The sequence below is a fragment of the Alternaria ethzedia genome (genome assembly GCF_023757985.1).
Source record: "Alternaria ethzedia strain BMP 0044 chromosome Unknown scaffold_3, whole genome shotgun sequence".
NCBI lineage: Eukaryota > Fungi > Ascomycota > Dothideomycetes > Pleosporales > Pleosporaceae > Alternaria > Alternaria ethzedia.
The window spans coordinates 305,695-332,205 of NW_026056196.1; the positions used below are offsets into that span (position 1 = coordinate 305,695).

The 26,511-nt window shown below is 53.6% G+C and overlaps 8 protein-coding genes across 8 annotated transcripts; 5 read left to right on the plus strand and 3 right to left on the minus strand.

Annotated features, from left to right (window-relative positions):
* Nucleotides 1-5,009: 5,009 nt before the first annotated feature.
* J4E87_001584 (uncharacterized protein) lies at nt 5,010-8,323 on the plus strand (the record flags this gene model as incomplete). The annotated part of the gene is made up of 5 exons (XM_049373226.1): nt 5,010-5,366; nt 5,629-5,930; nt 6,123-6,816; nt 6,863-7,000; nt 7,049-8,323. 5 exons carry the CDS (start codon nt 5,010-5,012, stop codon nt 8,321-8,323), a joined length of 2,766 nt encoding a protein of 921 aa, XP_049236596.1.
* Nucleotides 8,324-12,359: 4,036 nt separating this feature from the next.
* On the minus strand, nt 12,360-14,039 carry J4E87_001585 (uncharacterized protein; the record flags this gene model as incomplete). Its single annotated transcript, XM_049373227.1, has 1 exon — nt 12,360-14,039. The coding sequence occupies one exon, from the start codon at nt 14,037-14,039 to the stop codon at nt 12,360-12,362; it is 1,680 nt and encodes a 559-aa protein (XP_049236597.1).
* A 1,141-nt stretch (nt 14,040-15,180) lies between these two features.
* On the plus strand, nt 15,181-18,744 carry J4E87_001586 (uncharacterized protein; the record flags this gene model as incomplete). Its single annotated transcript, XM_049373228.1, has 3 exons — nt 15,181-15,793; nt 15,839-16,329; nt 16,573-18,744. The coding sequence occupies 3 exons, from the start codon at nt 15,181-15,183 to the stop codon at nt 18,742-18,744; spliced, it is 3,276 nt and encodes a 1,091-aa protein (XP_049236598.1).
* A 374-nt stretch (nt 18,745-19,118) lies between these two features.
* Nucleotides 19,119-20,189, minus strand: J4E87_001587 (uncharacterized protein; the record flags this gene model as incomplete). Its single annotated transcript, XM_049373229.1, has 1 exon — nt 19,119-20,189. The coding sequence occupies one exon, from the start codon at nt 20,187-20,189 to the stop codon at nt 19,119-19,121; it is 1,071 nt and encodes a 356-aa protein (XP_049236599.1).
* An 823-nt stretch (nt 20,190-21,012) lies between these two features.
* On the plus strand, nt 21,013-22,255 carry J4E87_001588 (uncharacterized protein; the record flags this gene model as incomplete). Its single annotated transcript, XM_049373230.1, has 3 exons — nt 21,013-21,043; nt 21,093-21,234; nt 21,292-22,255. 3 exons carry the CDS (start codon nt 21,013-21,015, stop codon nt 22,253-22,255), a joined length of 1,137 nt encoding a protein of 378 aa, XP_049236600.1.
* A 407-nt stretch (nt 22,256-22,662) lies between these two features.
* On the plus strand, nt 22,663-23,322 carry J4E87_001589 (uncharacterized protein; the record flags this gene model as incomplete). The annotated part of the gene is made up of 2 exons (XM_049373231.1): nt 22,663-22,892; nt 22,974-23,322. 2 exons carry the CDS (start codon nt 22,663-22,665, stop codon nt 23,320-23,322), a joined length of 579 nt encoding a protein of 192 aa, XP_049236601.1.
* A 414-nt stretch (nt 23,323-23,736) lies between these two features.
* Nucleotides 23,737-24,185, plus strand: J4E87_001590 (uncharacterized protein; the record flags this gene model as incomplete). The annotated part of the gene is given in 2 exon segments (XM_049373232.1): nt 23,737-24,155; nt 24,170-24,185. 2 exon segments carry the CDS (start codon nt 23,737-23,739, stop codon nt 24,183-24,185), a joined length of 435 nt encoding a protein of 144 aa, XP_049236602.1.
* A 253-nt stretch (nt 24,186-24,438) lies between these two features.
* Nucleotides 24,439-25,137, minus strand: J4E87_001591 (uncharacterized protein; the record flags this gene model as incomplete). Its single annotated transcript, XM_049373233.1, has 1 exon — nt 24,439-25,137. The coding sequence occupies one exon, from the start codon at nt 25,135-25,137 to the stop codon at nt 24,439-24,441; it is 699 nt and encodes a 232-aa protein (XP_049236603.1).
* Between the last annotated feature and the right edge of the window lie 1,374 nt (nt 25,138-26,511).

Consider the following 26,511-nt stretch of genomic DNA (forward strand, 5'->3'; position numbering starts at 1 on the left):
ACGGGAGAGGACCTGAGGGCTGAGGCCAGATAGCCACGCCGCAGCTACAATCTGTCAGATCAGAAGTCTTGACGCACTTTGCCGCACCTATCTGACTGCGCCGCAGAGTCTCGAGCCGTAGTATGCGCGGGGTTGGGTGATGGGTCTCGCAGGTCTTCTTCTAACCGACGGCCATACTAGATGGTAGTACGGTGTTGGTTCTGAAACGTCTTTGCATCGCCTCGTTGCTGCATAAGTGTATTGCTTGCGATGCATTAGCGGGCTTGTCGTTCAATACTCACACCATGTGATGGCCGTTACTGCGACCTTTGATAGCAATTACGCAGTGAGGTATGTTGTCTCACTCTGTAACACGGGTTCGCAACGCCTTCCAGAGACATAAGCGACTTCATCTCGTGCGATGTGATGTCTGGAAGGCCTAGTTCTCTGTATAGCCGTATATGCAGCCGATGAACCGAATGATCAGTCAATACTATCATGTCTTGCCCCGCGGTATCCGCTCTTACAAGGTCGTATTGGGATTACGTTGACCTGCGCATTTCAACGACCACATCTGCGACCGCTGTTAGTGCATTTGAGAGTTTCAGTATGTCTTGTTGGCCGGCAGTTCGGCCGGAGGTACTTCTAAGCGCCGGCGCTCAACCGTGGGATTGGTTCTCGAGCATGTAGTCGTGTTGGTTCCAGTACTAACAAGTAGCCAGAGTGGCTGTCACAGCAGGCGATGTATCGAAACTCGCCTGCACGTAGCTGTTCATTTATCGACAAGAGGTAAGCTGCAGTAGTAAGGCGGTAATGTAGCAAGTGATAGCAGTAGAGAGTGCTTCGAGTAGCTCCCGAATCCAAAAAGGGTTAGTGAGCTGAGGCTGCGAGGAACGAAATGTGTAAATTGACAAGCACACGAAGCATCGCCTCAGCCAATCCTTCTATTTCGAATTTTCTGATAGGGCTGAGTCATGTGGTTTGCCTGAGGCTCTTTCTCCCGGGCAGGAAACACGATGGGAAGATGGGAGACAGTGGTTGAGTGGTGGCTTGCTGGGCGGCGCTTACAGGTTGGGTGGGGGTGGGGGACTGGCTGAAGGCTTATTCATTCGTCCAATAGGGAGAAAGCGAAGATGTGCGATGTACAATCCCGTAGGTGCCGGTGTCGCAACATGAGAAGCACGTCGAAGAGAAGGCAGCAAACTCGGAGGGCATGTGGATGCTCAGTATTCTGGGCATGGCGGAGCCAGGCACGTGTGGGAGCAGACCAGGCTGCGATGGTACATGGCTGCCTGCAAACCTTCTTCCGGCCGGTGCATACCGCGATCGGGATTCAAAAGTTGATTGCTAGCGAAGACGATGCCGTCATTGCGACGAATAATGAAGAAGTCGCGATGATGTGCTGCTGGTGATGACAGTTTTGGCGAGGCAGACTTTGTCGGTTCAGCCTCATGGAGGATTAGCCGGGAGGCAGACATGTGGGTGGAGCTACTTTTAGGCACGGGAAGCAACGACGCTAGTCTCGTTTGGGCCTGCATCTGGTGCAACTGCCCCGCGCAAGATGGAAGACAGAGGTACAGCCCTGCCACGGCGGTGAGGCTGTGATGGTTTGGCGCACGATGAGGTAGTATAGGTAGAGGTGAGAGAGTAGAGGATGCTGCCCAGATGCGTCTGTTGCATACCGCAATATTGACCGATGCATGCCAGGTAAGCGACAGAGGGTGGGTGTAGTCGACGAAGGATCATCTCCCCAACCGAATCAGATAGCTTTCGCGACAGGAGTGGGTCCCGCACGTGCCCGACTGTGATTGCATCCTTCGATCAAGCCATGCCCGTTGTGACGGACATAATCTGCAGCGTGAGGTGATCCTACTCGAATTATCCTGCCGTGTGATTCCTGCCTCTTCCTCCCGGCGACCTGTTTGCGGGGACGCCGACAGTCGAGTCTCCCTAAGAGGCTGTTGTCTGGGTACGTCATTTCGGCGAGCGCGACACCAGCACCACCTCTATCATGCGATGATCTTGATCTGAGTGCGGTATCTCCATGTGTTCCGAAAGGGTAATCCATTCGCCGTAGATCTATCCAGATGGTAAGTACCGGCGGGCTGACTTCGGTGTTTCCACAACCTCAGGAAGGGGAGAACCAGTCCAGCCCGAGCAATCGCCTGAATCGCGCCATCAGCGGGTCGCGGCAAAGTGCTCTCGGCCTCCATCCATGGATGTCTCATTGTGACCCACCCGCGATGCTCCACGCGATGCAGCCTCCCTGGACCTTGCTGCTTGGAGAACAAACGCATGGTTGTGACGAAGCTAAGTCGGCTGCCCAGCACGTGCCTCTCATTTCTCAACATCCCGCACTAAGCCCATCGCGCTTTGAACCTTTCCGGGCGGGCCAACGGTGATCACTGGCGCGCTCGTACGTTACAGAGCGCTGGATTGGTCATGTCTCAACGCACAGGTCTTTGTCGGACGAAATCGAGTGTCTAGCCCTACGGCTATTGAACTATCAAGCTCGTAGGCCGTCGCCTGTCAACAAACACCAGCGCCGCGGAGAGGGGCCACATCTGCAAGCTGAAGTCAAGTCAAGTCATCTCGCTTGATTTTCTCTACACCCTAGACGCGCTCATCAGCCGACGCGACCCAAGCTGCAAGAGCTCGACGGCATCCAACGCAGACACGTGCCGAAGCGAGCAACGGCCCTGGAGGCCGCTGGATTGAGCTCCCTATTCATCAAGATTACCGGCTATAATGCGTCTTACGCCCCCATTGAGCAGATAATGTCATTATCCTCACACATTCGGTAAAGCTCTCACCGCTTCAGTTTCACATCGCTTTACATGCTCAAGGGACGAAGGTATAGCATGCGGGACGTTGCGGTTCATTTCCCACCATGCTAAGCTGAAGTGGTGTTATTAGGCGATCTCTGCCGGCTGGCAGCCTCGCGAAAAGATCGTGGTGCCAGACCCGACCCGCGCGCCCAACGCTTGAACCAAAACAGCAAATGCCATGGTACAGCTCGAACTAACAGACAAGGTTGTAGTTCATGGAGTCGCGAGAGCCGCCGATGGAGCATTGCATAGTCTATGGGCCGTGAGAGCACGTCGACTGCACCTGAAATACGCGCCGGCTACGAACTAACAGCTCTGGTCACCTCACCCTACTCCACGGGTCACGATTCGTCTGCCCTGGTCCAGCTTACTAGGATCCCTGCCTCTAACCATCGTCTCGGTTGCGGAGGAGCTGAGTCCTCATGAAACAGACAGCGGTCCTGGCCCGACAATCAGGCTCGCCAGCGCCCAAACGCGCAAGAAGCTGGTTATCCCATGTGCAAGGCGACCGCCATCGTCAATCTGAAGGCGGCTCCGCCGGCTGGGGCTGTCTGCATGGGGTTCTACGCTGCAATTCTCAGATGTGCAAATGCAGGAGCTTGAGCCCTGAAAACCGGTGAAGGCTGTGACGTGCGTGATGCAGTCGTCCTGTGTGCCGAGCAAAGCGCGTCGATGCTCATCAAATCCCCAGCGGTCCCCATGCCTGTGCGAGCCAGTGCAAATCAATGCAAAAGTGGATGCCGTCGTCCGGCGCCTTTTCATTTGCCTTGTGCCTTGAAGGCTGAGGAAGCTTGGTCGACGTGTTCCCAAGCTTTGCGCGAGCGGACGCACTAAACCATCAGGCCCCCCGCCTCACGAGTAGCCCTACGCCCATAGCGGGCTGCCGTGTGGAGATTGGGTGAGGGTCAGGGACTGCGGGACCATCTGAAGCCGCTTCATGTCCTCGCGGAGGGACTGCTTACCGTGCTTACGCCTTGGACATTTGCACCTGGACGAATGAACACAGCAAGCCGGTGGGTGCGAGGCGGTCGGCCACGAAGAGTGTGTTACAGCTCTCGCCGTCTTTCCCATCGCCGACTTGTTATTCGGCGACGAGATACATTGCAGTTGTCCTGCGTGCTGTAAGGTGTCTGGCGCATGGATCCCTGGTAGGGCTGGTGGGCTTTGACAGGCGAGACTACACATCTGCCGCTCAGTGCACCTAACAATGCCATGTCCACCAATGAGGGCGCAGGGCACCGCGAAACTGTCGGACATATCTTGCTCTGCAGGGGCGAGCATCGCAAACCCGACGCCTGTAACGCCGCGATTGTTCAGCATCCTTCGACAAGCTTCTCTGCAAGGCACATCGTATGTCGTTGTGATGACAGCATGGTGCGGTGCTGCACCGTGGTGTAAGCAGCAGCATGGGCGCCGTTGCAGGAGGGCTGAGCACGGTCATGCTCCACGCGAGTCTCTATTTCGGGTCCCTCATGGCTCTCCCAAGCCACGCTCCTCTTAGCAGCCAGCGTGAAGTTTGAGGCGGGAACGGTCCGCAGCCTGGCCTAGCGGTGCCCTCTGGCTGTCCACTCGCATCCCGGCCATGTCCCAATTTTGGTGCGCGGACGCCCTGTTGCTCAGTGTGACTGACGGAACCGTTCGCCTGCACGCCCGCAGCCATGCCCGTGGGCTCAAGCCATCGACTTGCTGTAAGATCGGCCAATGCACTGCCTATGGTGGACACCCTGGAAAGCTCCATGTCTACACCCTGGACATGTCGGCTTGCAGCGTCTATGACCCTCGTCATTTTCCAACCCCCATACTCGAGTACCCTCCTCGTTCGGGGTTGGCTCAGGCACAGCCCACAGATATTTACAGTCTCTCCATCCACAAACCTATCCGGGCGCAGCAAATTCACTCTACAATCATCGCAAATGCCTTGTTTTGGTCCGGCTTTCTTTCCCAATTAGGTCTACTACACACCACGTTAACTCTTCTCCCCTGGCGGCTGTTCCTTAATTCAAACTTCCGTCCCCCGGCTGCCTATCATCATCCCGTGGGAAAGCACCGACTCGTCCAAGACATGACCACTAGCTCATAGCCGTCTATCGTACCACCAAATCTGGAACGTTTAGCACACATTATCCACATCCCCACTTGAGCCTCTGACCCCCGTTGTTCTCCAACTTAGATATATACCATCCATCGCCTCGTCCCTCAGTCATGTCCGAACCAAGTGAGACCGGAGGCCTCCCATTGGACTTGAACGCACACCAGCAACAGCAACCTACAGGCAGCACCATTCATCAACCATCACCACCTCGTGTCGACTACTGCAAGACATCACAGTCATCTAACGATCTACCCAAAGCATCCAAGGCTGCCAGCCCTCGCCGTCGTCCTGGAACCACCAAACAAGCGCCGTCCGGCCCCCACACCGGATCCTCCCGCTTTGAAGAACAGCCAGGCTTGAGCCCTACCAACATGTCATCCCACAACAACATCCATTACACCCGGACTGGGCGTATCAGCAAAGCAAAGAAGGGACTCAAAGTTCATAACTGCGAGAACTGTGGAAGAGTAAGTCATTTCGATTTTACACCTCTTTCAGCCCTACGATGTATGTGGCTAGCTGTGCATGGTCCGCCACTATGCTGTTGCGTCTCATCACACGTAGACTCATCTACGTAACGCTATGCATCTTCACCACTTCTGCAGGAAACCTTGCTGACGTACCATCAGTCTTACACCCGCGCGGAGCATCTAAGGTCAGACGGCTTCCACGAAAAGCTGGAATACTACTAACAGTATACACAGGCGACATCAGAAAAACCACGCCCAGGAAGATGCGCTTATCTGCCAAGTCCCTGGATGCGGCAAGACCTTTGTCCGTGTTGATCTTCTCCAAAGACATCAGGAGCGACAGTACGCGGAACCTAGAGTTGTCTCAACAGCCGTACTGACTTCCGACAGCAACGAGCCTGGGAGAGACTCTCCCGAGCAAAGTCCAGAAGGCTCACCAGAGCCCACATCCATGTCTCTGCCCGCTCTCGAGCAGCCTATGATGGAAATGACAACCAACTCCGCAAGCACATCCTACTACGAGACCGTATCTCCCGTGCAGGAGACGGCGCCATTTACAAGGTACAATCACGCCTCGTTTCGTACTCCCAGAACGCCTCAGCGTCTTTCTCTAAATCCCAGTCTCATTCCTCGTTCTTCTCCTCAAATCACCTCCAGCCCCAAGTGAGTTTCATTATACATCATCGAGCACTTATTTCGTTCTCTCATTTCGTCTCTTATCTTCTTATCGGATGGCTGCTAATATTTCTTCAGCCAACCAAAACATCATCGCTCGCACATCAACCGCCAGTCTGGATCGATGTCGGTAGCAATGGAAGCTATGACACCGGGTCTATGGCACGAGCCATACAGTCCCACCCCAGGGTACTCCTCTTCTAGTGGGTACGCATCGCCGATCGCATCGACCGACTTCTCCGTGTTTGGCAACCCGTCTTATCGAGCGCGCACGCCATCGAACGCATCTATGATGGACCCATCCTGGGGATACCCATCACGATCGCCGGCCTCGACCACCTCAACGATGGCATACCCATGGGGTTCGAGCGACAAGGGATCAACAGCCCCTAACCTCGCCTACATGAACGCATGCTCCTTCCCCATGACGAACATGTCGATACCGACAAGCATGGATGCGATGACCGGGTACGGACACTTCGGTCCTAGAACACTGGTCCAGAGGGACGAAGAAGAGGGGGTGATGCTCTTTGGAGAAGAACAATATGGTATGGCTTCGATCGCACACACCCAACCGTTTGAGCAATATCTTGACTATTTCTGGAGGCTCTTTCATCCCACTTTCCCCATTATCCATCGACCTACCTCTCTGAACCCGTCACCGATGCTGCGCGCGGCCATGATCGCTATCGGCAGCCAGTACTCGGCCGATTCGAGCGACAAGAAAAAGGGCCGAGACCTCCACGACCGATGCTTGAAATTGCTTGAATGGGTAGGTTAGATGCTTGGGGTTACGATCATCAACTGACTTGTAGCAGAGGGATCTCAAGGGTTCGACGGAGCCGGACCGGTTATGCGATTTCCAGGCGATGTTTCTCATTGAGGTGCTGTCTCAGTACCGCGCTCGTCGGGCAGCCAAGGTCCTGTCGTCACGCTTCGACAAGGTATACCACAAGGTAGGTCGAGCGTCATTGCATCCAGAGGCGGTCGGCTAACAAGACCAGGCGGTTGAAGATTGCAGGAGCACGACTTCGAAAGCCGCAGAGCTATTAGCGAGCCTTACTCAACTCGAGCAGGCCACACCGGAGCACTGGACTAGCTGGGTCGAGCTGGCTACCTGGCAACACTTGTTCTTGTCTTGTTACATCCTTGAGTCGCAGCAGCCTATTCTACTCGCCCGCGAAGCCCTGACTTCTCTCATTCACGACAGCCGCTTCGACATTCCCTTCCCAGCGCATGTTTCTCTCTGGGATGCGACGAGTCCCATCGAGTGGGCTGCAGCTGCTCAGCAGTACCCTTACACGCCATCATACGTCGACGAGGTTACTTCCACGTCCCTACCAAGACCTCTCGATACTTTCCAGTCATCTGTCATCCTCGCCGTGCACTACAGTCGCCACAAGCTCTCAACACAATACATGTCCTCATCGACGACCTCAAGCCTCAAACATCTGCTTGACGACGCACCTGCCACCAAGCGGATGCTATCCGTAGCAAAGCTAGTACAAGTAACGCCTATTCGCGCCTTGCTGGCTGTCGCATGCGAGTCATGGATCTTCTCCGAGAAAGTCGCTACCGCCCAAGCTTTCGCAGCGTTGAAGACCACGCTCCGCACATGGATCGCACAGCTATGGTCCACGTCCTCGACGGAAAGCGCGCCCGTCAAAGAAGCACTCAAACTCTCCATCGACATCCTCCAACAAGCCGTCTCGGAACAAAGAGATCGCATCCCCCTAGAAATGGGCACAGACATGTCCGTCTTCTTCGCCGCCCTCGTGCTTTGGGCCATCACCGTCGCAGCGGATACCCGCACCAAAGCCGCCCATCAAAAGGCCAGACAGCAAAACCGGCGACCAAGCAAGTCCGAGTCTCCACCGATATTCTCCCCTACGACATGGGCCTCCGCACCACCAACCTCCTCTTCCACCTCCACCTCCACCAGCCAACCCCACTCCCCCATCATCTCCGCCACACCCGAAAACCCTCTCCTGTCCCATGCGCAAATCATCATCAACACGATTTCTTTCCTCACAGACACCCTCGCCATGTCTGATACCACGGCTTCCACACACCAACATCTTGCCGACCATGCGCGCCGCCAGACAGGTTGTATCAGCCTGCTTCTGTGGGTTAAGCTTCGTCTTCGTGGTGTTTCACTTGAAGATCAGAGCGGTGCTGCGGCTGATGCGTCGGGTGAGGGGCTGGGTGAACTGCTGGAGGGGGTTGTGGGGTCTATTGAGACGATTTTGAAGAAGGGGTGGGGGGATTGGGGGATTTGAAGTGATAGCTTTCTGCTTCCCCTTCCTTTGTTTTTCCTCCTTGGCTTGCAGTTTTTGCATCTTGGTCTTTTCTTGCCTTTGCATACGCTTCCGTCACGTTACGATACTATATTCCCCTCTTCTTACTTCTCTTCCTTCACTTTCCTCTTAGCGTAGCATTTCGGCTTGTATGGGCAAGAAGGATACGATCTCATCTTTTGTTTACGGCGGATACCCCTGTTTACCTAGTTCTTCTCACGCGTTCATACTGCATGGCTTGCTTTCTGCGATATAGACTACATCGTACGCGATGTATCTTCTATGATTATGTTTACATTTCGGTTCGTCTTGTCATGTCATTTACGCTTCATGTACGAATACTTCTGCAATTGCATTCTTGTGTCTCGCGTTATACCCTCTTCCCCCTCTTCTTCTTTTACTACTATACAATTCAGCGCCTACAAAAACCATATACAGTACATCATCACCACAATAGAGTCTTCATACCCGCATAAAGTTATTCACACAACTCAAGACAAGACCAGCCTTATCCAGCTACCCCATCCCTGCGTCTTTTACCCGTGAGAGATCATCGCAGGAAGCGCAGGGCGATATCCTTTCCTCCATTTACGCCACCTTGGCGGTACATTGTGTGCTGAATCCTGCAGGAATGCATGAGCTTACGTGCATTTATTTAGGCAACCAACCTCCACCACCAACACTCATTCCACGTGGAAATGTTCTCAAATGACAAACATGACTCGATGCGGAATACGAACGATACTACATACACTTATACGCTTATGAAGATACTACTCGATTTGGTGATTTGACAGACATACGAGAGAACTACGAGACTACAACAACCACTCCTTCAATCTCAAGCCCACCGCCCCCTAGCCCACTCCACCTCCCTCTCCGTCCGTCTCCACCCCCCACTCTCACCCACCCTCCCTTTGTCTCGCACATACAGTAATTCATCTCCTCGACGTTGTACACGTACCTTCTCTTCTTTCTCCTTCTTCTTCGCCTTCAACAGAGCCGCATACTCCGCCTCACGTGTCTTTATACGGCGGGCATGCCGGTCCTCGTAGGAGGTTGGCTGGTATGTAGCGTGGTAGTCAGTGTACCCATTCACTCTACTCCGCTCGATTTCATAAGCGAGACTCCTGTGCGCTACTTCTGCGGAGGAGTGACTGGGTGTGAATGCATGGCGCGTGGGACGGGCTGTGAACCATGAAGGGAGGCTAAGACTACGGGTTTCAGATGCGTAGGTCGCGTGACGTGAGGGCTCGACGAGGCGTGTGAGGTATGGTTTTGTTGCATAGGAAGCGGTAGTGGTGGAGATGTTTTCGTGGGTGGAGAGGGAGCGGCGCGTGGAGTGGGCGGATTTGGTGGTGAGGAAGAAGGGTGTCATGGTGGGTGGTTGTGTGTGTGGAGGATCTGTGATTAGGATTGTTCTGGCTGAGATGGATAGCAGTGTGTGTAGATCTGTGTGATATATGGTGTGAGGCTTGATAAGTTTGTTGATGGATGTGAGACTCATGGTTTGCTGGTTGGACTTGTGGTGTCTGGTGATTTGGAGACAATGGGGGAGGGATGTCTTAGATGGTGTTTAGTGGTTTCTAGACACTCAGAGACAGTTCTCGTAGTGACACAGAATCTCGTTGGTTTGAGGAGAACGCGGAAATAGTTTAGCATGTAGATGGTTGCATGTGTCGAAATGTAAGATGTCTTCCAAAAGTGATGAAGAATTTATGGATATCGCAAAGGTATACTGCCTGATGTCACACACTGACCTCCGTTCTCCTTCCTCATATTACTCATCCCCTACAGCTTCGACCTCCGCTGCAGATACAGCTTGATAGCAACCGCCGCTGTACTTGTTAGCTTGACGAACACGCTTGCCACCACACTCATAGATCACTTACCAACAATAGCCGCCAAACTCTTTACGCCCAACAATCCCATGAACCATGAACCCCATCCAAAAGCCCTGCCCTCGCGATCGAAGTTGGGCTTGATGTCGTTCATGCCGATGAACTTCTTCTGCTTGGCAGCTGTGTATGGTGGGTATCTGACGTCCATGAGACCCTCAATCCACGCTGGTGTTGTGGTAACACTCCTGCGATGTGTGAAAGTGTCGAAACTGGCTTTGCCTCTGTATGCGCCCTGCCCACTTGTTCCGACGCCGCCAAAGGGCATGGTGGGAATGGATCCGTGGAAGAAGCCGTCGTTGAGCGAGGCACCACCACTGCGTGTTTGTTTCATGATCTGTTCGAGCTCGGCCTTGTTGCCAAAGGCGTAGGTGCCGAGTGGTGTGTCGTGGAGCTCGTTTGCGATCTTGATGGCTTCGTCGAGGTTGGCGACGGGGAGGATGGGGAGGAGGGGGCCGAAAGATTCGCTGGTGACCATGCTGTCGTTCATGTCGCTGATTTGGACGACAGTGGGCTCGATGAAGAGGTCGGATTCGTCCATTGTGCCACCGAGGACAATCTTGCCGTTGCTGTCGTCGATCATCTTCTTCATACGCTGGAACTGGCGCTCGTTGACGATGCGACCGTAGTCGGGTGACTTTTGAGCACCGTCTGGGTAGAACTCTTTGAGCTGCTTCTTCATCTCCTCGATGAATGCAGGTACCATCTCACGATCAATAAAAGTACAGTTGTGACTGAGACAGACCTGACCGGCGTTGAGTGTCTTTGCCCATAATAGTCTCCTCGCAGCGAGCTTCATGTCTGCATGCTTTGTGACGATAGCAGGGTTCCTGCCTCCCAGCTCCAGTGTCAAGGGTGTGAGGGTCTCGGCTGCCTTCTTCGCGATGATCTTGGCAACCATCTCTCCACCAGTGTAGAAGATCTTGTCCCACTTCTGGTCAAGCAAGGCGGTTGTCTCAGGGATGGCACCCTGGATGCATGTGTAGCATTCGGGGTCGAGGGAATCGCGCATGATCTTCTCGATGGCGACGGCGGCATTGGGGGCGGATTCGGAGGGCTTGACGACGGCAGTGCATCCTGCGGCGATGGCACCGATGAGAGGACCGAGGGTGAGTTGGATGGGGAAGTTGTAGGCTCTGGTCTCGTCAGCTAGTATCTCTCAACATGCACACACGACATACCCAATGATCAGCGCAGTGCCCAATGGGTCCTTCTTGATGCGCGGACGTAGTGGCATGTTGGTCCAGGGGATATCTGTCGCCTTCTCGTCCTTGGCAAAGCGCGGGACATTGTTGGCCATCCAGATGCAGTCGTTCATGCACCACGAGATCTCCGTTAGGTATGTCTCGAACGACGGCTTGCCCAGGTCGCGCTTGCACGCCTCCTTGATGAGCTCCTCATTGTCCTTGAAGCCCCAGTAGAGCTTGCGCAGCTGCTGGATGCGGTACTCGAGCGGCTTGGTCTTGTGCGAGAGGAAGCTGGCGCGGACTTTGGCGCATGTGGGCGCGATGTCGTCCATGGGCGTGTGCTCGAAAGGTGCTATTTCCGCCATTTTGAGCTGCGATGGTCGTCCTGGAGGTTCAATGGTAAAAGTCTTGGATAGGCCTGGCGCGTCGAGGTTGGTTCAAGAGCTAGGGAGACGCCAATGGCGGGCTATAAGGTCCAAGGTTGAGGTGCAGGGCGTCTTGACGGCGTGGTTTCACAGGCGCGCAGCTGTGCCTCGGTCCCATCCGGTTGGTTCAGGAGCGGGGCTCACACTAGTGCCTGCTAGTACTAGCGCAAACCTCCCGCGGCCCCATCTTCCATGTGTTCGTCCGTCGGCCCTTGTACCTCGCCGTGCATCATCCCAATGTCGACCGAATCGACTTTCTTGACAAGCTACTCTCGGATCGGAATCCTTGGCAATCATTACGCATCACTCTGCACCCAGACCAATTTTCAAATGCCTTGACAAGGACACGCACTGGTATCTAACACTGTGTATTCTGTTATGTCTGCTGAACTATCCATACCTAGATACTTGGTACACAGATAACATACACAACTGCTGCTCGATGTCCAGCTCATGTCTCTCCAGCAGACTATGCATTCCCCGCGAGTTTGCTTCGATGTGGAAAGCTCTACGAGAAGAACTTTCGCTTTGTGTTGACAGCCCCTCCGGACAACACGCAGTATTCCCTGTCACCCAGTCCTCGACCCATCCTCAGGCTAGGAGCTAATGGGGCAACTGAGAAGACGCCCTTGATTGCAATGATGCAAGGGCGGCGACGTCTCATACAGTAGTCGCATGCGTACTGTCCCGCTTCGCCTTCAGCCGGCCACTTGCACATCTCGTTCAGTGCTTTCTTGAACAAGCACGTCCATCTGCCTTTTATACCATTTGCCTTGCTGTGTTCCACCTTGTCCATGTCACGATCAAGTAAATCCAGGACACTGAGGGCCTTGAAGATGGTCATATAGGCGTCGGCACGCACAGATGCGTGGATGGTGGTGTCGCCGTTATCCGTCTGGACCTTGATCGAGAAATTGTTCGGCACCTTCTCGTCAGTCATGGTACCGTTCCTGATGCCCATCAGGAATCCTTCGATACGAAAGTTCAAGGGAGACGAAGATGAGGCGCTGTGCTTTGCGAGTGTCTGAGCAACGACGGCTGGTTGGGACTGCAGTAGTCGGTAATCCGCACTCGTACCATTTCCAGCCGCAAGAGTGCCCAATTTGCGCCGCTTGACGATATCCAAGTATTCGACGACTGTTGGAACGATGATCTGAGTCTTGATGTCCTGCATAGCATCTTTCTGGAGGTCGGGTACAACCTGCCACATGGCCACCAGGGACGGATCCGCATCTCCAGCGACAACATCGTCAAGCTCAGGTTGTACGAAAGATGGCATTTCCGCGGTATAGCCTCGATCGTCTGTTTGCAAAGGCGTTGATGCCGAGCGCTTTCCGAGAACGACGCCACGCGGAGCAGATCCCAGAGCGTCGTGAGCTGGCTCGCTCTTCAGTGTGTCTTCTGCGTCGGACTGATGTGCTTGAGTATGCATCACACGAACATCCTTCTGCACCCCGCCTTCGAGCCAGTCATCCAAATATGAAGCTGCTTGTCGCCTCTCCCTAGCTCGCAGAAGCTTCGAGACCTTCTTCTGCGCCTTGTTGGTTTGCTTGATGTGTTGACCCAACGCTTGCACACTCGCCATCGTTATGAGATCTGGGCGAAGGAGCATCGAGCGAGCATGCTCTGAGGGAGTTGCCGTGGTCACTAGTCCCTCATTCTGCAGTCCTTGAGCTACTATATCTTCTAGGAGAAACAGTCCAAGTCGCTTTTTATGACGGAAATCCCTTGCCCCCTTCTTCGACAAGCCGGTCGGCTCGTTGATGCGGTACAAGGCTGTGATGATCATCCGAATGTCCTCAACCTTCGGAAGGTCTCCGAAAACATACCAGTATTCGAGGAAAGTAGAGCGTTGGAAGTCCTCTAGATCATTTGTGGCCTTGATGTTGTCTTCGTCTTGCTTTTCGGTCAGGCGTCTTTCAAGCACGCTATGCGTATGTTCGTAGGGGTTTGCGGGCTCAGCATCTTTTTGCTTGATGACTGCGTCCGTTGCCAGTTTATGACGGGTGTATTTGGAGGGACCTGAGGTTTCTTCAATCGCTTCCTTTATCGGTGGTTGGGCGTCAGGAAGTCGATGTGTGAGCTCCAAAGGACTCGGAGGTGGCTGAGCTACCAGCTGTCGCTTCTTTTCTCGAATCGCGCGCAGCGACGCAACAGTAATCGGTGGTGAGGTATCTTGCTCCGACATTCTGTGTGAGTTCTCACCGAGGGTGGCTTTGAGGCGGTGGTATTCCTGCGTGGTTGTGTGTGGTAGTTGGGCGAGGTGATAAAGCTCATTTGTTTGCCAAGATAACGTGGGATAGCAGCAGTGGAAAGAGCACCCGTGTGCCCACAGGTGGCCCTGCACCTCCTGAAAGTGATGCAGTCGCTACACCAAGAATGGTCATTGGGGTGCAGACAACCACAACTCGTATGAGAGACCGCCTGCCACTGCTTCTCTGTATACGCCAAATAAAGCATCATGCCGCTGCAAGTGAAGGTATTTGGGTATGGGCTTTAGCTTGCGAGATCGACTCACTCACAACAACACTCGTACCATGAAATAGCAGGTTGGCAGGATCTGTTCGCTGCTAATCGATCTCCGTCTCTCGATAGTGACAGGCGTACGCCTGGCTCCTTGCCACGACCCCAGTGTGGCACATTAGACCTCAAAAGCGATGACGTCCAGGCAAGGACCGAGCTACACCGTTACCGGATGGATCTCAAATGAATCTTTGTCATACCGAGTGCTGGGTAGATTACAGACATGAGCATGTAGGATGGGTGATCGCTGACGCTGGGCGCCTCCGCGGGAAAGCTCGACGCTAGCCTGTAGACTAGTCCTCTTTAAGCGATAGCTCCCTTTCGAAGACGCGTCCGATCAATTGATGCTAGAACGCGTCTAGCTATGAGTTCATCGCGTCCGCTTTTCTCACGCTACCTCCTCCACACATCGCATCTGCTTGCGAGCCATCTCGCCCACGATCATCGTCTTCGTCCCAAGTCTGTAGCGATGCGCATCCAATGGAGGATCATCAGAGACGCGACACTTGAGGCTTAACATGAGTGCAGTGCCTGCGACTGATTGTCAATGATGCCGTGCACGGCTTACTTGTGGCTGTATGTCGTTTACACGCATTTGCTGACATTTCAGACATAAGGCGTCCTTTCCTACCATCCGCGCTTGCTGCATGCAAGATTATAAATGCGGTGCATTACAAAGCGAGAAGCTTACACAACAGCACCTCATGAGATGCAGAAATACCCGGAGGACCTGCTGAGATCGATATGCAATACAGTTGTACTTGCTACTCCAGAAAAACTCGTCCTTGTTTCGATTTTTGAGCAAAATGGCATCAGCGATCCGCCCAGTTCGTGCTGCGCTCATCGGGCTGTCTTCCTCGGGAAACTCATCGTGGGCCTCGGCAGCCCATCTCCCAGCATTGCTCACCGAGACTGGACGCTCAAAGATCACCATCACCGCGCTGGCTAACAGCAGCGTTCAGGCTGCAGAGTCCGCCATCCAGAAGTACGGACTTCCGGAGGACACCAAGGCATATGGGTCGCCAGAAGATCTCGCAGCTGACCTTGACATGGACCTCGTCATATGCAACACCCGGGTTGACAAGCACTACGAGACAATCCTTCCCAGCATCAAGGCAGGCAAGGACGTCTATGTCGAATGGCCAATCGCCAGCAACAGGAAGCAAATCGACGAGATCGTCGAAGCGGCCAAGAAGAGTGGATCAAGAGTTGCTGTGGGCTTACAGAGACGATGGACACCACCAGCTGCGAAGCTAAGAGACATATTGGATAGTGGAAACGGTAGACTTGGTAAAGTGCTCAGCTCAGACGTGCGCGCTTTCGGGGGCACAAATGACAGGGAGACGATGCCTACTGGTCTGAAGTATTTCTCTCAAAAGGATATCGGCGGAAATGCTATCGTGATAGGTGTTGGTCATGGTGAGCATCACTTTCCACATTCCAGTCGTTACTAACTCTTATCAGTACTTGACATCGTACTCTCAGTCGTCGGCCGACTTGACGCACAGTCCGTTTATTCGAAATCACAGATCCTGCGCCCCAACATCCGCATCCAAGACCCTCAAACCAAGCAAACAGTTGAAGAAGTAACCACCGACGTGCCTGACTTCCTAGCGGTCCATGGCACTATAGCGCAATCTTCTCTCACTGCCCCAAATGCAACTCTGTCCTTCCTGTTCCGCCGCGGTCAGCCCTTTCCCGGTACCCCAGCGCTGACATGGACTATCAACTGCGAATATGGCGAGATTCTTATTACATCTGCCACGCGTATGACTTTCCAAATGAGTGAAGGAGATGAGCCGGTCGTGATACAGGTGCACCATTTCGATACTCAAGAGGTGGAGAATGTAGTCTGGGATTGGAGCGATATGCAGAAGAAGGTATCCGTTATTGGACGAGATGTCATGACCAGTCTTTTCGCGTTCGCGGAGGGTAAGGCTGAGGAAGAGGGATGGGTGGGTTTGGAGGATGCAGCGACATATGCACGGATGGTTGATGGGTTTTTAGAAGAGTAGCAGGAGAATCAAATAGGTTAGAAGCGGGGGCCCACTTTTTTTCTTGAACGAGTGTGAGCGCGTCTCTCACGTGGAAAACCGCAAAGTGGATCCGGGCTCACCAGGTAATCGCCCAACGATTTCACAACGCGGTCACTCTTTCCTGTTTGTCCCACACACATGATGGACGACACCGGATCTCAGCCGCCCCCAGTGCCAGAGATGACGCCCTCGAATGCGCGTACGATAGCCAAGGACCTACCAGTCAACTTGACCTCACTCGACCAAGCGCTTCGGCCATTTCGCCACTCATATACCCACACGGATCGAATTCTCGATGTATTTGGTTTGGTTCTCCAGCGCGTTTACGAGTGTCGCGAGAAGTATCCGGATGCGCTGCCATCAACAGAGTACCAACAGCACATCCATGCCCCATGGATTCAAACTTTGCAGTGGCTTCGCGATCCCGAAGCCTTTCGCTATTCCGACCCGGAATCACTGCAAGTGGCGCAGCTGATGGCCAAGCAAGACCCAGTTCGCATCTGGTTCGAGCTAGACTCAAATGTCCGACAAGATGTCTTCGGTGGCAATCCATACGACGTTGTGATAGATCTCGGGCGAGGGTACACCAAAGTTAAAAGGGGATTGAAGTGGCTGGTCGACTGCGCCACTCTCAGTTTGTCGGAAGAATCTCAGTGGTCGAAGGAGAAAGATATTGCGACGGCAAATTTGACGGCTGTCGCAACCTGCGGGCCGGTCTACGGTCTAGCGGAGTCGAATCCTGCTCTCGATCATACCCACGAACTTTTCGGCCCCGGAGGCGTACTGTGGTCGGTAATGGAGGTCTTCACCCGCGAACCGGGTAACTTTAGCGGTATTGTGGGTATATTGGACATGGTCATGCAGCAGACTTTCAACGTTGCCCTGCTGTTCAGATCCTCCTATGAGTACGATGGTCGTGCGTTTAGTCAGCAACCAGCATACAAGTGGTACGCGATGGGCCTAGAGGAAGCGTGGACGAAGTACATCTACTCTGTGGAATGCCAAGATCCCCAAGCACTGATGCCATATCATGTTCGGGATGGTCTGAAGAACATCGACTTCATTGGGCTTTGGGACGCCATATGGAAGAAGGCATACGATCTGAGTCGTACTTTCACGTCCGATCCACTCGTTCTGGAGATCTGGATGTTTCTCTGGGCTGTGCGACAAATGAGGCTTCCATACTCCGATCCTAGACCCTGGATACCGGGTGCCAACGTGGCTGTTATCGTCGAAAGGCGGTGTAAGGAGTATGACATAAACACAGAAGGCGTCTTGAGCATCGCACCAAATGACATCTCACCAGATGACATCTATAACTTCGATACACCTCCAGAAGACTTCCGTTTATCAGGTTTCTCCAACGAAGTAGATGTGGAAGCTATAATGCGCAGCCGAGGACCGCGATTTCCGTCCACAGGACGGGGCCATCGCTTCTATGACGAGGACGATGATCCTGACACAGCCGATATGGACGATGGCGAAGACGAGAACCTGGATCTGGCCATCGATGACACCGCCGACCTTGAACCTTACGGCCCTCTTCTCGATCTCACTGATCTTGCGACTGCCACAACAACAGTTCCCGAAGACCAATGCTGTACAATCTGCATGGAAGATCACTTCCATAGTAGTAATGATCGTCACGGGGGAACCATGAAGCTCAATTCGTGCGGACATCTGTTCCACTACAAGTGCATCTACGAATGGCTGAATGGAACATCCGCTAATAGCAACCTTTGCCCGGAATGCCGTATTCAGTTCAGCGAGCAGCGTAGACCGGTACGACCAGTTCAACCGGCATCAGTGTCGTCCTCAGACTCTGGTAGTACGTGGCTTGTGTCCACCAGCGACGACTTTGAAGATGAAGAAGAGCGAAGCCTTGAGCCGATTTCCCAGCAAAATCGAGCTGATGGCGATGCCCTGAACGAGACGGAAGAGACCTCAGCTCACGGAGATACACCAGCTCAGCCTGCCACGACGGGAGAATCAGCTTTGGAATACATGACCCGTCGGCGGGGATTCATAGTGTATGAAGGCGATGCGAACCGGGGGGATGATGATGAGGAAGAGAACGACTCTCACGAAGACCACAACGACTCTCACGACACCTCCTCTTCTTCTACTTCATCCCCAGATGCCGGACTCAGCGATCCGCAAGAAAACGTATCCGTTCCCGCAACTACTAGGCGGCGGAACCGTATGGTTAGCATTGATTATAGTGCGACTTGGGACGGACGCGCATTCTCAGACGAACCGGACGACGAGAATGAAGAAGGGGTTGGCGAATGGATATACGATTATGACAGGTTGACCCAGTCGCATGATCATTAGAACGAGGCACCTGGTCGGTACGTGGATGTGAGTCGAAGAAGATGGAGACATCGGACATGACGACTGGGGTGACATCAGAAGCGAGAATGATACAAAGAAACGATCATTCCAACGACGTGGGTAGAGTTTCATAGCACCTCCTTCGAAGGAAAATTGGATCTCTAGAGCCTACGTTGACGTTGGGTCGCCTATTTTGCATGTTATCATTCTAGTGTAGGCTGCAGACCTGTTTAGCTCTTTTCTTGTACGTGGTGATTAGCTGATGGAACAAACGCCTGTCACCTCAGCCTGCCCCAGGTGTTGCATTTGCTCTTGATTCTTTGATGGTGTGCATCATGTGGCGCAACAGCATGTATTGTACATCGTCTTCGCGCTCACTTGACAACTAACTGCTTAGCACCAACTTTCTCCGCCTCCGCATTCAGCGCATCAACCTCCGCTTGCACCAAAGGAATCCCAGTCTGCTCTCTCTCCTGCTGTTGCAACTGCTCGAGCTCGCCTGGGAAGTAGATTCTCTCCACACCCGCTGCCTTCTCAGCACCCGTAACCCTATCATACAGAATCTGCATCCTCTCCCTGAAGTCGTCCAAGCTCATGAAAAGATCTGGCTTCACCGCGACGAGGAAGTGACCAACGTCTGAGGGTCTGGAGGGGTCGTAAGGATTCGTAACGTCGCCTGCGAACGCGGAGCCGGAGAGTACACCGGAGAAAACATCCATCATGACAGCAAGACCCGAACCTTTTGGCCCTCCCATAGGCAACATGACACCGCCGTCGAGTGCCGCTTCTGGGTCGTCCGTTGGCTTTCCATCTTTGTCCAGCGCCCAGTCCAGCGGTATCTTCTCACCCCTTCTCTTCGCCTTATAGATCTTTCCTCTTGCTGCAATCGACGGCGCCATGTCCAGAACGAACGGTTGATCTTTTCCTGGCGCACCACATGCTATCGGCGAGACACCCAGCAGCTTACTCTTCCCACCCCAAGCCGGCAGCGCAGGACTCGAATTGGTAAACACCAAACTCATCATATCGGCATCGAGAGCCTTCTGTACGACCCAAGCACTCATACCGAAATGATTCGAATGCTTGATGCTCGCCATCCCGATACCATACGTCTTTGCGGATTCGATGCACGCAGCCATGCCGGCGTCTGCTGCAAGAAAGCCGAAGCCATTATTGGCGTCGACTTGAGTGACAACTGGCGTTACTTGGGTGAGAGTAGGTGTTGCTGCACTGTTCAAGACGCCTTGACGAACGCGCTCCATGTATGACGGGATTCTGTTCATACCATGGGTGTCGACGCCGCGGAGGTCGGCTGCTATGAGGCATTTGGCAATGATGCTCGCGTTCTCAGGCGCGACGCCATTACCGACCAGAACTGAAGCTACGAAAGATTGAGCATCTTCAGCGTTGACGTAAAGCTTCTTGTCTGCTGGAGGGTCTGTCATGTTTGTATTGTATTGGATGTTGAGGGTTGATCTGCCAAGGTGGGGAAGGAACGGAGCAGTGCTTGAGATGCTTGTCTCGTATCTTATATGATCACACAACCGGAATAGTGAGTCACAATTCTCGGAAAAGCATCTGATCGCTAATGCGTTCTGTTGGGATGTGGAAATAGCTAGGGGGTGTGCCTGAGTCAGCGGAGGTGGACTAGTGAAGACGGACTTCCCCGCTGTTCCCCGCAATCCTCAATCGAACTTCATAAACCTCAGGATGGACGACATCAAGCTTGAATCAAGTTCAGACTCCTGCGCCTACGAACATATTACCGAAAGATATCATGCAAGCATTGCGAACAAGTCGCGACTGACTTCCTGCTGATCGCTGATTGGACGCAGGGGAGCGCAATGGTCAAAAATAGACCATGATGGCCGCACTCAGTGAGCGATACTCCGAGCGGATTGTGGTATTTTAGCTGTCCATGATGACTGGGTGATAAGTTTCGCAGTGACCTCGTTCTTTCCTGTTTCGTCTCCTGCGTTGTCCCGGTCACAAACAAGACCACAAGTGTTTTGGCGCCACTCATGAGTACCTTTCTGAGCTTTGATCCCTATTGGTAATTAGAAGAAAGGGACAGAGGTCTACCTGGTGAGAATGAAATCATCGAAATCACTGGACGCAGCCACCGCGACTTCCTCTTTCCCCGCCAAGCCTCACGTGCTTGCTCGCAACCTTGGAAGCGCGAGTAGCTGCGCTCACATCTCACCTTTTATCGCCTCAATTCACTGGATCCCCTACCGAGATCCCACCAAACTCTCAAAATTCGCAAACATGGACGACGAAGGCCCTAAATGGCGTCTTGGTATGTTCCGCCGCATCCCTTTCCCAAATTCTTGGCTAACAACTTGCAGAGCAGGCGAGTACTGGCCGCGCAACCTGTAGTCAGGCCGCCTGCAAGCGCAGCCAGATAAAGATCGCGAAAGGAGAGTTACGTATCGGTACTCATACGCTGTTTGAGCCAGAGGCTAGATGGTACATGGCCTGGCGTCACTGGTAAGTCTACCTTCGTCTGGAGCCTTCTGCGCCTACTGTGTGTACTGATACAGCAAGGGGCTGTGCGACCAAGCATCAGATCGCGGGCTTGAAAGAGACCACCGGCAACGACCCGACAAAGGCACCTGGCTATGAGCGACTCAGCCCAGAGAGCCAAGAACAAGTACGCCTAGCCTTCGAGGGTCAGCCGGTCGACAAGAACTTCAGGGGCATCCGAGAAGACCTGGCCAAGGACGCTCAGCGATACGCCAAAGAGTACACTGATGTCAGCTTCTACAAAGTCGACGTTGCTGGTCGTGCATGCGCTTGCCGTGGCAGCGACTGCCTGTCTAAGAACGTGAAGATCACCAAAGGCGAGCTGAGGCTTGGCCTATCTGTACCGTTCGACGGCGAGCACGAGAGCATGGTCTACAAGCACTGGCAGTGCATGTCAGCGTTTGACTTGGTAGAAGTGGTTCGCCGAGCCAGTGAAGACATGTTCGATGGCCGTGATTCCCTTTCCACGGAGTTTGAGGAAGTCGTGACCGAGACACTAGAGACAGGCAAGGTCGTCGCGCCACCAGCGCCCAAGATCGAGTCGCGTGCGAAACCAAAGAAGGCCCAGGCCCAGAAGAAGAAGGCCAAAGATGAGGCAGAAGAAGACGCCGCAGAGGCCGCAGAGACCAAAGTCAAGGCAGAAGATCCGGAACACAAGGTGGAACCACAGCCGAACGTCGCCTATCCGCCCTCGCCCCCGCTCGAGATGGAGAAGGCACCAAGCACAAGTAAGGTCGGCGGAGCAGTCGATGCCCAGCCGACTGAGGATGGACCGACCGTCGGTGTCAAGTTGGAAGAAGCAGGAGTCGATGACGCGGTGAAAGCTACAGATGCAGCAGCAGTTCCCAAGCCCAAAGCCAAGAAGACGCGAGCGAAGAAGCGTCCTATCCGAGAGGTGGACGCAAGCGAGGATGAGCCCGAGTACATCCCCAAGAAGTCAAGAAGCCGCTCCACTCCGTTTACCGGTATTGCTGGTCTTGCATAGCGCAATGGCATTCCGAGCGAACCTGCGATCAAGTAGGATAGCGTGTTGAGAACTGAGAAGGTGAAGGAAATGACAGTGAGGTGACAGCTGACTGAACATGTACAAAGAGCACATACATAGCTGAAGGAATCTATAGCAAGCTTCTTCTGACACAAAATACCCGCGCGATTGATCTTGGCCAGATTGTCGACACTGTCGCAGGTCGCGTTGACTTCGCGTCACAGCTAGTTCCCTGACGCACGACCCACCTGAGCTCGAAGTGGCGCATCCTTGCCGCAAGCTGTCCTCCCCGCAACACACCCACTACCAACGCAAGTCCACTTCACGAGCTGCCCTATCTATTCTCCTTCGCCAATCACTCAGGAATTACCTTGTTCTAAGAGCCTATACACTCGAAAGTAGCCAGGATGCCCGGCAAAATCATACCCGTAACCTCCGCTTCGCACTTCTCCCAACTTCTGTCGCAATCCAAATACACTATCGTCGACTTCTACGCGGATTGGTGCGGACCATGCAAGGCAATCGCGCCAGTCTTCCAGGGCTTGGCAGAGAAAGAGACCAAGCCAGGCAAGATGCAATTCGTCAAGGTGGACGTGGATAGCCAACAGGAAGTTGCAAAGAAGTATGGCGTCAGCGCGTACGTACACCCCGAGAGATACACCTGCATGCTAGGATGGAGGAAATCGTAGATTCATGAGCTAACATAAACACTGTCCAGTATGCCGACCTTCCTCGTCATCAAATCCACCTCCGTCGTCGAAACGATCCGCGGCGCCAACCCCGCAGCCCTCACAGCCGCCGTCCGTAAAGCCGCAAACGATACTTCTGGCCCGGGTGCTGCCTCCGCTGTCTTCTCGACCAAAGGCCGCACACTTGGCTCCGCTTCAGAACCCAGTCGGCCAGTTGGCGAAAGCCCGTTCGCCGGCCTACAAAGGATGCTGACTGGTAATGGCGGACTGAGCGATGTGGTGGTCAGGTTTGCAGCGCTGTACTTTGTCAGCCTGTTCGCGTTTGACTCTTTCAAGGCCGCGGAGGAGAGTCCGTTCAATGTTCGCGCGAGACGGTAGAAGAGGACGGAGAACACGGAGTGATAGCACGTATGCGGAGGTTCGGCGTTTAGGATAAGAGCATGGCGTTTTTGGTATACCATTCTGAGGCTTAGTGTATTCGCAATATTGACTTTGTCTGCAGCAACGTTATCGAAGAGCTCGTTCGAGCTTCTAGGTACCGCTGACTGCGATATTTTATTCACATCTCGATCCTGAATCCACTCTGGTTCTAGTAAGATTGCTCTTGACTTATCCATCTTTCACGTTCCCCTTTGATTCGCAGCTTGACTGGGAATCGCCAGAAGGGAAGTCCACGTGTGACCATCTATGACTATGTTGTCAAAGCAAGCTTTGCGCAAACAATCACGATATACTCCCCTTATACCCACCCCCGCAACACTCTCACTGCACCAAACGCGAAGTCTACAAATGATGGACCCTTCTTCCGGCTTCACACCCAAAAAAGCTCTTGCTAGCTGGAACCACGCCGAACTTCTACAGAACTACCGCGAACTTTACGCAGAGTACGACAAATACGCGACGCTCGTTGCGCAGTTCGACAGCCCCAAATTACCCTTTGGACGAGAGCGCGCGCTTCACAACCTAGTCAATGCACGAGCGAAGGTTGAGCATGACATCAAGAGACTTAAGAAGACGTATCAAGAAGAGTGGATGAAACTAGCGAATCAGAATCTCGATGCGAAGCTCCGTGAGGCACTCGAACAAAGTCGAGACACACTGGCAGCTGTCTTGGACGAAGAATGCCGCCCTCCACCTGACAAGCTCATGAAAGAGAAGGCAGAGCTGCAGAACGAGAAGAGTAACCTGTTGTTGCAGTTGCGAGAGTTGTTGTACAGATATAAAGGGCTGCTGGAGAGTAGAAGAGAAGGAGAAAAGAATTGTAACCATAGTAATATACAAGAGGTGGAAAGCGAAAGGGACCTGCTTCGAGAAGACCTCGATATTGCTCGGGCGGAGTGTGAGAAGTTGAGACAAGAGGTGAAATTTCTTCAGGAGGTATTTGGGGTAAAGGATTAGTATCGATATCGCGATTATAATTGCAAAGAACGTGATTAATGAGCGCATGCATCAATGATCGCTGAGCAGAACTACTTAACTATGTAACAGTCCACATCAGTATCTATACGTAAATACTGGTTTACTGGACGATGAGCTCGAGCCACTAGACGAGGGTCTTTCCCCATTGATCTCAGCCTTATCCTTCTTACCCAGCACAACCCTCTCACACCAAGAGCACCAACTCCTCAGCTCGCCCTTAACCTCTCGCTCAAGATACTGAATCGACTTCTTCTTCTCGTCCTCAAACAGCTTTACGCATTCGCCAACGCGCACCTGCTTCTTGTGTTTGACCTTGAGCACACCGCCAATGCCTTCAATCTCCTGTGTAAGGTAGGATGAGCCCCTCCAGCGTTCAGGCGACTCCGGGGTTTGCGATCTCTCTTTCTCGATGGTGTCGAGGAGGTTTTGCTCGCATGTCTCGTGCTCGACGATGTGTGCGCCTAGGCATGCGGAGCCTCGTCCGCATTCTACGCCTTCGTTGCCTTCGCCGAGACCGATACCTACGCCGCCGTGCATGTGGCTGTACATAGTGCGCCAGCTCCAACCGCGGACGTAGGTGGTGTCGGCGTTTCGCAGGTCTTTGCCGCATGGCGCGCAGAGCCAAACTACGTTGTCGCAGTTGCAGGGTGTACGCTCGAAAGCTGGCGCGGTAAAGGCTCGCGGGTTGTCGCCATCGAAGAGCACTGGATGTGTCTCCGGTGACCCGGGTGGCGAAGGGGACATCGATGAGGCGCGCTGCTTCTGCACAGCCATGAGCAGTGTGAGGGGTGCTTTCGTGCACGTTCGACATAGCCGACGATGGCGGGCTCTGAGCGTAGGCGTCGGTGGAGGCTTCATAGTGCAGTTCTGTAAGACCTGTTAGCCCTAGGCCCTTCATTCGCATCTGAACGTCCTACCCGGCATACGACTGTCCCACACCGCTGACAGTCGCCAACCATATCGCGGGCGCATTTACCAACGCGACCAGTCGTCATGCGGTTCTCCAAGACCGAACCATGTCGCCCCTCCTGCAGTCGCGAGCCAAGCTTCTCATTGAGGTCATCGTCTTCATTCTCGCAATGAAGCGTATGTCTGACCAGTTGGCTGCGATATTCAAGCAGATTCGCGCGAAACTGCCTGCAAGTACGTGAGAGGTCGTGAAGCGTGTTGAGGTCGAGTTGAGCAGCGAGCTGACTGACTATCCTGCGTAGTTAATGTGATTAGCATACATCAAAGCGCGGAATCAAGTCCATGCTATGGCTGGAGCGTACGGATAACAGCTAAGTGCCGCGCTGAATCCATTGATATTCGGGTTCGGCCTTTCGGCTGCTGTCGTCACGTCGCCTTCATCAAGGGAGCGACGCGGCGGCAAGGCGTTGAACCGGCCGGAAGATGGATGGGGCGTCTCTAAATTGGGCAGTTCATCGTCTCCCAGATCAACTAGGACCACCATGGTTGGTAGCTACAAAACGAGTGTGCAGCATCGAAGCCAGACAGGGCTTGAATGGAGAGAAATGAGAGTCGTGATGGAGACTGCGATGCCGGAGTCATGACGAACTGGAGACACGCTCCGTCGCGTTGGTGGGGGGCTTGGCGCACAGCGGCTTTGCTTCCGTTCGTTACGCGTCGCAGTCGTTCGCTCTTCACTCGGCCCGTGACGTGGGTCCATCATCGTGACGCGAGCTGTCATGGTTCTGGAGAACAGCGAATACATCGTCAATCACACTGAGTTCTCGGGTTATCGGCACGCAACGAAGGAATACAGTACCAATTAGACCCGAACGCACGCCTACCACGGGGATCTAGACCGGCATGACAGGTATTCTCAGAGCCTTTCTGGAAGCCGACCGCAACATTGGCTGCTGTTTCCCCCGGAGGAGCCGATCGTTATACGGAAGCACTTACTGGTCCAGGCACAACTCGTGATTCTGCATATGCTGACGACACGTTACAGATTCAATTCACAGCTAACTACATAGCCAACCACTTCAACGATATCCACGTCGACTAAAACCTTGACGACCGTACCCACGCTGCCCCCAATCTGCCTCACGCCCAGTCATCAGTGGTCCGTTCACCGCACGCCCAGTTACCGGATTCCAACTTCCAGATGCCCCAATGAAATTTTCTTCGCATTGCTCAGGTGGC